The sequence below is a fragment of the Nematolebias whitei genome, chromosome 13 (assembly GCF_014905685.2).
Source record: "Nematolebias whitei isolate Nwh7 chromosome 13, NemWhi1, whole genome shotgun sequence".
Taxonomy (NCBI): Eukaryota; Metazoa; Chordata; class Actinopteri; order Cyprinodontiformes; family Rivulidae; genus Nematolebias; species Nematolebias whitei.
Window position 1 is genome coordinate 25,308,396 of NC_056510.1, and position 11,886 is coordinate 25,320,281.

Below are 11,886 nucleotides of genomic sequence, written 5' to 3' on the forward strand. Positions count from 1 at the left end.
AATTGTGTGTCATGTCCAATCTTATTTTGAAAAACCGCGATAAAGCGAGTCCACGATAAATGAACAGCAAAGTAGCGAGGGACTACTGTACTGTATATACTTTGTACAGTATATAAACAGTAGTCCCTGGATACTTTGCAGTTCGACTTTTGCAGAGTCACTCTTTTGTGGGTTTTCAACGCAGAGTTGTACACAACACACAATTGTCAACTTTAAAATTACTCACGTGATTGGGAAGGGATAAGAAGTTAATGGGCATGGACGGGAACGTAAACCAACCAATAGGGCGAAAAAACTAAACTATATATATATATATATATATATATATATATATATATATATATATATATATATATATACTTTGGACAGGTGAACCAAAACAAACTGAACTGAATGGAAGCAAATGTACTTCAGACAGGTGCCGCCATTTTGAAGTTTTATTTCAATTAGCCTATACTGTAACACAAGTCAAAAGAACTACATGGCCCAGAAGCCAACAGTGCTAACGGCCGCTGCTTTCTGACGTAATTCGTAGAACAGCAATGGAGGGAGCAAACACTAGTGGAAAAACCGATGTGGTAAAAAGAGTTTTGAGACACGTATAAACTTTTGCAGTACTGTATATACATATGTTGTTAAAATTACGTAGGTTTATGAGTATAGAACAATGTTAAGAACATTGCAAGAGTGTGTGAAGAGTTTATAAAGTCTTAAAATATGTATAAATGCTAAAATAATTTAAAACTTCTGAAGCGGAGGTATGGAAACGTTTATGAACAAATAATATCTTATCTGTTGTTGAAAGCTCTTTGGATGGATTCAGCTTGAATAAAAACAATTAAATTTCCACCACATTGGTGAGCTAACGGCTAGTCTGAGGAAGGATCACACCAAAGTGGATGGCTGCCATCTTAAAACAACTTCAGTACCAAATGTATCATAACGGTTCATGTAAACTATATTCAACAAGTTTTTATATCTGTCAATTTTGCATAACAGACATTTGGGAGTGCAAATAGTGGCAGTAGTTACAGCTTTGATGCTGCCTGAGGGATTTCCAACAAGAATATTATGTTTCAGCCTAAAAACCCATGTAGTGCAAAACTGATGGCGTTATAAAACAACATTTGCATTAACCACTATGACATTTTGAGAACAGTTTCAAAAAGGCAGCAATCCACTCTGGTCATTTTAACCTTTACACAAAACCCCACTTCAGGTGATCTGAACATTCCCCTTTTAAAAATGATCAGAGGAACAGGAGGCCTGAATGAATCAGTAACAGGGTCTGGTGACTGACGTGATGTAGATGAGTTTCCTTCTTTGCTTTCTTCATTTAATACAACACTCAAGTCTACGACGGGCAGAAAACCTTCAGAGAAGTCTTGGCAGACAAATGTTGGATCAAAACTACTCTCATTTTTGTGTTTGTGATTTGAATTTAACGTAGACGCCACAGGAAAAAAAAAAAACCTCTTGTCTCTTCTTCACCTTTCGACAACAAGTGACTGAACAATGCCTAATCCTAAAGTGAATGTAATCCTTCTTACCTCCAAGCTAAACTGAGAAGCCGAGAGGTTAACTTTGTTTTTATCTGGAGCTGGAACATCCTGCCCTACTTTGCTCAAAGAGTTATGTATCAGAGGCAGGAACGCTGCTGTACGTGTGTCTGCAAGGGAGAGGTGGGGGATTATAGGACAGGTGAACAGAGGCGCTGCTGCATATCTTAAAAATGGAACCAAAAAATGAGCTTAAAATCATAACCTGATATTAAATGATAAAAGTTTAAGAAATCAACAAGCAACAACAATACAAATAAAAGCCTTTACAATAAGGCTCCCCTTATAGATAGATAATAAATAGTTTATAGATACTAGGGCTGAATGATTTTGGAAAATATATACGAATTTTAACCTCAATATTGTGATTGTGATTTAATATGCGATCATTTTTCAATGTCTTCTTCTCATGTATTTTTCAACGAACAAGAGCAATAAATCGGTTTCAGTTGCAAAAAAAACTCCACTGTTTTCAGCTCCGTTGCAACTCTGCTTGTGCATTTTTTGTGTAGCTCCGGGTTAGCAACTTGGCTAAAATGTGTTTGCGAGGGCTTATCCATCGTGTTTACTAAAGCCATAAACCCAGGCTTGATTACTATATTAATGGGCATCGTGTCTTTCGCTATGAACTCTGTTAATGCTTGAGTTATTTCCACGTGCCGTTTCGAATTATGCTCATACGGAGTAATAGCTTCGAATAGTTCAGTCAGTGATCCCTGTCGGCGGGTGCTTTGCTTACTTGAAGTTGAAGCACTGGTCGTTGGCATTCTAGTCATGCAACTATCGTAAATGGCTTTGTGGTGTTTTTTTAAGTGTTGATAAAGATTTGTGGCGTTACCTCGAGAGGTAACAACAGCAGCAAGGCAGGTTCTGCACGACACATGTCGTTGAGCTGCGTCTTCTTTTTTATAGCCAAAATAATTCCAAACAACGGACGTGCTGCGCCACTTTGGTACCAAACTTTCAGATGTGTCAGCTTCTGTCGAGCCTGACGCCACTGTGCAACCGGTTCAATGGCGATGTTGACATCTCCCGCCCCCAGCTCTGTTTTGCTCCACGCACTCGCAAGTGACGTAACCAGATCACGTGACCCGTCAGATCGCAGCCTTTGCGATTAGAAAATCTCGTTTTATCATATCGCGATATTATCGCAAATGCAATTAATTGTTCAGCCCTAATAGACACATTATTAATTCCTCTATAAACACTTTATAAATCATTAATAACTGTTTATTATGCATTAATTAGGGGTGAAAGAGACAAAACTGACCCGTTTGTTGCCAAATAGTGAGCCTAATCTGTTCACCTTTATATTTCATCTAGAGTTGTTATATTAAACATGTCAGACTAAGTTACTACCTTGTAAGCACAATAAGCATCTATAAACCTATTTTTTAGTGTATCATATTGTACTTTATCACTGCATTATAAGTATTTACAACTAATATAACATATAACGTAGCAGTTATTACTGATTTATAAAGTGTTTATTTATTAGCCATGTATAAGGGGAGCCTTATTGTGAAGTGGTACCAAAACAACTTGCAAATAAACAGCTACTTGTTAATGAGCTTGCAAGATATTCGTCTGCAATCTACAGTGAGAGAAGCCATTCGGAGATGATGCACTGCATTCGAAGAGCCACAAGAAAAACAACACCTACTCGCAGTGATTTGAAGAAGGCGTGTTTGTGTGTGCATGAGGGGAAAGGCAGGGCTGAATCATATGGTTTCTGAAAAACAGACACCAGGGTCTGGAGGGAAGGGCAGGAGGAATAGGGGAGGAGGATGCACAAGAGAGAAAAAAAAAAGGTTTCTTGAGACTGCTTGGCCACGCCCCCACCACCTCCCCCGTTGTTGTGGCAGCAGATGGTGGGCCAGTCATTGCTGCATTGTCACTCTCCTCCAAGGGGCCAGATAAGCAGTGAGCACTGCTTGGCGGGGCAGGTGCAAAAAACCCCTGACCCCTCACACACACACCCATCCTCCACCATCTGCTGATAGCTGTATACGTACGCACATGGCAGAGGCACACAAAGTAAAAATGTGTCTGTGCATGTGTGTGGATTTTGGAAGGAGTGGGTGGGGGGTGAGCAGTCTGGGTCTACGAATGGAGAGGGTGAGTCAGTGTTCTCCCCCGTCTGCGCTCGAGCACGACTGCTTTTATTCAAAGAGCAAAATGTTGGATAAAAGACAGAAAAGGTAAAAAAAAAATAAAAAGAAATGATGATTAAAAAAAAAAGGCTTTCAAATAGTCCAAGGTGTGATGGGGACAGTCAAACAAAAGGGAGATAGAAAAGGTGGAAAAAATAATGTATCTTTTCTTTATTAGCACTAAAATAAAGGTGTGGATTTCTGGTAATCCCTCGAGTACAATACTATTATACAAAACGTATAATATAATGTTTCCATTTCGTTATAGATCTTTTGAGCGACCAAATTAGAAAACGTTAATATCGGGATCTAAATTTAGCAACAAAACAAAGGCACTTCCTCGTTTTGTTTGTTGTTTAACGCGTTTTCTCCTTTGCTTTTGTAATTTTAGCCCTTTGTTCAAAATAAGCCATGTGCATAATAGGAAACAAAAACACCTTTCCGAAACAAGGTTTCACATAACAAATTTAATCCTGTATTAGAAAAGAAAACACCACAAGGAGATAAAGTCTATAAGCTGTCAGGATTTTCAGCCATGACTGTGCGTTCCCCAGAAACTACCGGTAAGTATTTCCATTTCACAATAAGTACAGTATAGGCAATTATTGATACGTATTAGTCGTTTAGGGTAAAATATAAAGCATCTTTCTGTTTCTATGGAATATCAAGTGAGGACAACTCCTCAATTTATTTTTTTTCTATCCAAACATGTGAATTTACCTTTTAATTTATAGTGACATTTACAAGATTTGTTTTGAAGTTGTCTATTATAAAGTTGTAATTAGCCATGCATGCAGTCCAATCAAAACAGGCCTGGAAATCTTGACTTGGTTCATTTTTAAAATTCAAGAGAAATTATAATTACGAAAAGGCCAGTAAAAGTCAAAACTCCAAACGCGAAGGTGTATGTTAACAGTTCAAACAGATTAAAAACAACGCGCGTCTCTTTATACTGACGCGTTGAAAATACTTAAAATGTGCAGCATCTTGCTCCCTTACACCATCGTGGTTTCAGATGCCAGATAAAAACAGGTGATGTTCCAAATGTACGTTATGCAATGATGGGAATGCAAACAATGGTTCACTCTGAGATTACAGGAGAATGTGGTAAAGCCTGTCCTCTTGTAGTAAACAGGAGTACCTCCTGTTTCAGAAATGTTCTCTATTTTGGTGGTAAAGGAAGGTCACTGACCTGTAACTGGGCAGTGACTAATCTACATCTCTGTGCTTTTTCTTTCCCTCTGTCCTCTTGCTCCTTCACTCTTCTTCTTCTTCACTTTCTCCTGCTCTTCAGCCTGTTTTGTTGTAAACAAAAACCAAACCTCCATCCCTTGTTATTCTTTAACCTCACTTTTTTGGATAGTAGACTTTTGACAAATGAATCAGTCATGTATCCGTTTATTCGTTAAACAAATTAAAAGAAGAAATGGACAGGACTAACGTGTGCATACGTTTAGTACATGTCTGAAGTCAATTGTCCTGATACAAAACATGTTTATCAGCACTCAGACTTGTGAAAGAACATTTCATTGGCATGTTTGTGAAGTTGCTCATAGAGGGGAGAAAAACAGGATCCTCCCACCCCCTCCTCTAAGTCCATCCCACCAGGTTAGAAAAACAAGTGAGCATTCACCTCTCCCAGCAACCTTTGCACACTGCCCGCATTCCAGTCCTGAAACCCAGTACCTGACAATTGATAAACAACTGACTCACTTGTTTTTCTGGGGAACCCGATGACTTGCACCGAGCTCCACGCTGGCTGTGGCTCACAGCGCGAGAGCCAGCTGAGACGGAGAAGAACAGACAACTTGGTTGTGAAAGCACAAACACTAATTAAACTCTACTATTTCCCCATCAGGAGCACAGACTGGTGACTCACAATGATCCGGTGTCTTTTCTTTTCGGGCAACAACAACTTCTGACATGCCTGTGCCAGGTCTTTCCACCTCCGTAAATAATCCCTGCCAGTTACAGATGCATGAAAAGTCACTGACGCAACAACGCTCAACAAAATGGGGCAAACTGTAATATTTGGATGAAAACCACCCCCCCCTTCCCACTAGTTACAAGGATTTCTGTGCTTGTTCACCCACATGTTCCAGCTTCTAAATATTTTTAAAACACTGCATACAGTTTATGAAAAAATAAAGATTTTAGCTGGACTACCGGCTTCTACAGAGGCATCAGAAGTGGTCATAAGTGCGTCAGTGAATCAGTTCAGGTCCGGGTTTTTTTTTTTTTATACTGACGTGGTACAAAACTGCGTCACTAAGGGAGTTCAGAGAGAACCATTCACACACTACAGCAGCATCAAGCCAGACAGAGTACAACTGTGAAAAGCTTTTTCAAAATAAAATAGTTGCTGGGTAAAACATGTCTAAATGAAGCTACCTTACCAATATACTGGGCAATGGAAAAGGCAGCCTGCTGCAGAGAAGATATGTGTATTTTAACAGTTTTGCACACTTTGGTTCATTTTATTGGCTTTCTAGGTTTAAGTTTTTAATGAGAAGGAAACAGACGCCGTTTCCAGGGTTTCTGCAGTTTCAAACAGATAAAAGACTTCCTCAGCATCACACAGGCTTGAGATTTTTCAGAGTCATGGGTGTGACGAGTAGGTGACTAATCCTATCTAAACATCACAGCCCACACCCAACGGCAATGCTAATAACTAGTTGACTTCTCTTAGCTCTGGCAGCCTGTGTTTACATATCTCTATATTAACACTAAGAGTGAATAAGATGCAGCTGATGGATGGACTCAGAGTGAATTTCAGAACACTGTCAGCCTTTTTTGTTGCATACCCAACAGATAAGTCGCAATCATAAATTTGTAAAAGAGCTCACAAGTAAACAAGCAGTGTGTCAACTTTTAACTTCTAGTCAACTGGACAAACAAGTGAAGATGCCACATTAGCACACAAATGAAGCTTTTTAGGCATGTTTTCTTTTGATGGACATCAACTTTAGAACATAGTGCAAATCAGCAATTGGCTGTAAAGAGACAATCTGTGCATCTTTATCCTACTCTAGCCAAACACCACTCCCTATCCTGGTGAATAAAACCTGAATGAATGGGTGTGTGTGTACAGTATGTGTGTGATAATGAAAACTCACCTTTCACAGCAGCAGTAGTAGTCTCCTTAAATCCCAGGCTGGCGTAAGGACTGGTATTGAAACCATTTAGGCCCCCTTTACAGCTGCAGGCTGTCTTGAACCTGAGCAGTTCATCGCAACCTCCTAACCTGCAGCCCCCAAAGTTCCCCTCCATCAAGTTTAAGGCAATATAGTTAAGTCCGTTTTGATAACCAGCCGACGTCTCCCTGCACATGAGACCGGCGTGGTCTTCGCTGGGCTCCTCGGAGCTACGAACAGAGCGGGACACGTTTTCCACAGAGGCCGAGCTGTGTCGTTTGGTGTCGTGAGCAAATGACGGGCACACAGGAGTAACAGTGGTGGTGGAGGAGAAGGTCTCGGAGCTGTGACGCCTACGACCCTGAGGGTCAGCCCGGATAACTTTTGCCCCCCTGTTTGGATCTACAACAGATAATGAAGGACCACCCAGGAGAAAAGAGTCTAATGGCACAGGAGGAACTATTTCCACTAAGCTGCTCTCAAGGCTGAGTCTCTTGACACAAGCAGCGGGGCTGGTGGGGAGGGGTGCAGCATCAGGGGTGCAGAGGACAGGTAAAGGAGCAGGAGGGCCAAAAGTCATCTCAGCATAGTCATCTTTGACCGGCGCAGGCTCACACACCAAGCTCCCATGCTGTTGCATCCCCCTCTCTTTTATCTGTTCCTCTGTTTGCTCCTCATCTCTCCGTACGTCCTGCTGGCTGCTTATGGGACTGGGGCAAATCAACAGTTCAGATGTGTGGTTTCGACACCCTGCTGCGGGAGAAACCCCCACTTGATGTGATTCAAGGTGAACTGGAGAGCCGACATCAATGTTAGCATAGTCTGACAGTGATAGGGTTCCCTCGTTTAAGCTCCCAGCCTCAGAGCCCTCTGATGTGGTGGATGTGAGTGGGATGTGGGCGGCACTACCAAAATCTATGTTTATATACTCTCCTGGGCTGCGTGGTTCTGAAAGATGGGGATGTTCGTTCATACATGGTAGTGTTCTGAGGGATTCCAGAGCCAGGCGGGTGGGCCGACACACCCTGCTGCGAGGTACCAAGCCTCCATCTATGCGAGTCAGTCTGAGAGGAGATGGAACAGAAGACGGAGTGTCTGGTGTTCCTGGAGAGCTGCTGGACAAAGTTTCTCCAGGTGAAACAGGACAGTAGTTGGACTCCTCTTCTATCCGTTGTCTTCGTAAACTCATCACCACATACTGGTCTGTGTCAGTGGGCCCATTACGCTGTAACTGTACTTTAAGTGATCTTGGTAGAGAGTTGTAAGAATAAGGCTGTCTGTGCTGGAGGTGTGAATCTCCTGAAGGACTGAGAATGTAATCAGGAGGTGTTACAGAGACGAGGGTGTCAACAGGAGACATGTACAGGTACTCTCCATTGCTAGGCTTGCCATCAGTGCTTTCCACTGACATCTTGTTCCCACACCACATAGGCATGTAACCACTGTCCTCCAGAGAAACACTTCCAGGGGAGTCTGTGCATGGGGCCAGCCCTGCAGAGGCATGTGAACGTGAGTTGATGATTTGTTTTGGAGCAGAAACGCACATCGGGCTCATGGGCATGTAGGGGTCATCCTTGGACCCTGGTGTCTGAGGCGCCACTCCAGGCATCATTGGCATATAGCCACTGTCACCATGGAGACTGTTGGAGCTGATATTAACATCCTTGTAATCCTCAAGTCCGTTTACTTTCGGTGACACAGTATGGCACCTCAGAGAGGACTGGCTTCCGCTTGTGTACGTGGCTCTCATGAGAGTGTACTCATCCAGGGAGGCTGAGGAAACCTGTGGGGGACGTCTCTGTTGGCGTGGTGTTGTGAGAGAGTACGTTCGTTTTCGAAAGGCCTTGTCCAGCTCTGAAAACCGCCGGTATCCATTCTGGTTTTGCCGTTCCATCACCATGTAGCCATCAAGCTCACTGCCATCCCTGGAGGGTGGGGTGTCTGCTTTAAGAGATTCAGGAGTGTTGCTGCGGAGGGTGAGGGGTAACCTGAGGTCGCGTGCATCTGCAGGGCTGGAGCCGTACTCCTCACATGATATAAAGCCTGCATCACTGGGGGACCCTGAGAAGGACGCACTGCAGCTGGAAGGGCGGGGGGCACTGTTGTCCAGGCAGGACACATGTTTTGGGCAAGTGGTGGCCACAGGAGGTGAATGAGACAGAGGCATGGACATGGACTTACTGTGCTGGAGAGTGGAGGCTTCAAACGTCAGAGTGGGGCGAGCTGTGATGGTGTGGGATCTGCTCAGGAGGGTCCTGTGGATCCCCGGGCTGAGGGGGCTCCCTGTTACCGACAACGGGCGTGTCATGGTACCGTCGCCCTCGCTGGCGGTGCGTATCCGACAGGACGCACACTTGCTCACAGGAGAGGTGGCCGCCGTGCTGTCGGTGCGTGAGCGGCGGGGCAGCCCGGTCTGGCTCGGGGGGAGGTGGTTCAGGTGTCTCCTCGTGGGCACAGAAATGGGATTCGTGCTGGACGACTGGCTCTTGCTCCGCGGGCGGAACTCCGACAGCTCCTTCATCGCTTTCATCGCCTCCAGAATAGTTTCGTGGATGTTCTGAGCAACCACAGAGTCGTCCGCCTGCATCCACAGCTCCCCGGGGCCGGTGGCGGCGGAGCGACCCACCTCGATGAAGAAGAAGTTGTCGGAGTGGCCGCACCTCCGGATGTTCATCAGCTGCAAGATGACGGAGGCCAGCTCAGAGTTCAGCTTCACGAAGCTGATGGTCCGGCTGGAGAGGCAGAGCCGGTAGACTCCCGTCAGGTTCCGGCTCTGTCCCAGGCCTTTGGACTTCAGGTTCACCTGCCAGACCTCCTTGTAGGCGGCGGCCACCGGCGTTATCACACCATAACTCGCCTCGTCGAAGCCAACCAGCGACGACGCAGAGTTGGACGCCGAGCCGTCACAGACTTTCCCCTCAGACATTAAATCCGTCAGCGCCCGGTACCAGCTGTCCTGCTCCGGCTCGTTGTCCGCCACCACGGCCAAATACTCATCCTTGGTGTAAAGCGCGATGAGGTGCTTGTGTTTCGCGTCCGCTCTCTTGCTGATATTGAGGCAGCAGTCCAGAGGAATAACTCTCTTGGCGGCGGATTTGTTTCTCCATTTCTTCTCGCTCTCGTAGTACTCCAGCCGGGCGGGGAGACCCTCGCCGGCCTCCTTCAGGACGAAGAAGCGCTTGTGTCCGTGCTTCTGCTTCTTCAGACAGCCACATTTCTTCACGCCGACAGCCGCTGACACCAGAGCCTGTCCGCCCGTGTTTGGAGGACTCGCCATTCTCTCCTCCAGACGCGTCTCCTCCTGGAGCCGCCGAAGATGAAACGACTTCTCCTCCTCCTCTGCTCGTCTCTTTTTACGCGTCTGTCAGTTCCGATGTGCGCGTGTTCTCCCGCTGCCGCGCAGTAAATAACACATGTCTGCTGGTGTTCGGGCAGAAGAGAGGAAACAACATGTGACGAGCTACACATCCAGCTTCGGTTTTATAAAAGAGAAAAAAGGAAAGGAGAAGAAAACACGCGCGCGCACACACACACACACACACGCCGACAGTGGGCGGTGCGCTCTGAGCTCATTGGGCTCATTGGTTGAAACGGCATGAATGCTGGAGTGAGAAGGAAACAGCCTCCTACTATCACTCTGCCCTCTTCCGACTCATTTAAGCGTAGTCAGTCAGCTTTATTTATAGCTCAGGTCTCATGATGCATCGTTTGGCTGTTTGAGGACATATTTTAGCAGGATATTTCCCAAATTAAGACGTTCCTGCTCTATAAAACATCAATGCGCTTTAATTGCGTTTATTCTGACAACCATGGTGTGTGTGGCATAGAGCTTTGAAGTCCTGCTGGGAATAAAAGCCTTAAGAGGATCTGCGCTATAGAGTCAGAATATATATATTCAGGGTTTAAACTGTTCATTCTACTCTGCTTCTCCATTTTCAGGCGTTTTTTCTTCGTGACAAACTAGTCCAGGAGCTTTGGGAGCATCAATGCGTCTGTGCGTAATGTGGTCGCTTTGCAGCGTGATGGTTTCCTGCTCAATCAACTGCCTCCTTCTGCTTTATCTCTAAATTTGTCCCATCATTCAGAGAAAGACCTCAAGCTGCAATATAGGACCATCATTTTTTTTTAAATATATTTATACATTTACATCAGATAAATAAACCCATATATGGTCAATCAAAACCGTGATGACGTAACAAAAATCCAGTTCTTATATAAACGCGTCACGACGTGCGTAATGATGAAATGCGGGATCCAGCTCTGTGTGTTGGTGATGGGTTGAGCCTGTGAGAAGTAGCAGTCTGTCACTTTGACTTCCTGTGGGGTGAGATGCTGCTCAGCACAAGGATGGGGCTGTTTCACTGACGGAAGCGAGCTGTACACCGTGTCCTGGCTCTGCTGAATGCAGGTCAAGCACAGTAAACAGGGAAACAACACGCACAGTCCTGAATTCTAACTAACCAGCATTTTTGCTTTGACTTTAAGTGCATTACTGGTCAGTAAAAAGCCATAATAAATAGTTATGGAGAGTGGCACATATGATAAGACAGACCAAAAAAATGCCCTTCACATCCCAGAGTGCTGGATCAGCTATAATCTACCTGTCCTTGGCATGTTGAGCCAACAGGACAGATGATCGAATCCTCAGTCTGATCTGTCGATTGCTCGTATTTCTGTAACACAGGAAGTGATTCATTTGTGTTGTTGTCTGAGCTACAGTGTTTACATGGGCCTAATTTAAAGCACTTCTGATTGCACATTGATATAAATAGATGAAGCGGAGTGGAGTGCCTCGTCTATCTATATCTGTCTTTTGATACGTGACAGACGCGCTCTCAGACTTAAACATTTACACACTTTGATGGCGAACAAATATAGCACGCCGTTTGTGTTTTAAGCATTTCCTACTGCCTGAATCTCTCATCGGACTGTCTCTGAGAGAAGTCTTTCGAGAAGAGAACAGCTTGTATAAAATCCTGACCTGACATGGGCAGCATCAACAGAAATGGAGTGGAGGTGGTGAGACGAGCGAGCAGGGGC

At 44.7% G+C, this 11,886-nt stretch overlaps 1 protein-coding gene across 1 annotated transcript in view; it reads right to left on the reverse strand.

Moving 5' to 3' along the window:
- irs2b (insulin receptor substrate 2b) overlaps positions 1–10,316 on the reverse strand; it is a 13,249-nt gene extending 2,933 nt beyond the window's left edge. Inside the window, exon 1 of the mRNA XM_037687031.1 lies at positions 6,829–10,316. Coding sequence (XP_037542959.1) covers positions 6,829–10,123 — 3,295 coding nt within the window. The 5' untranslated portion in view covers positions 10,124–10,316. The remainder of the gene's footprint in view (positions 1–6,828) is intronic.
- Between the last annotated feature and the right edge of the window lie 1,570 nt (positions 10,317–11,886).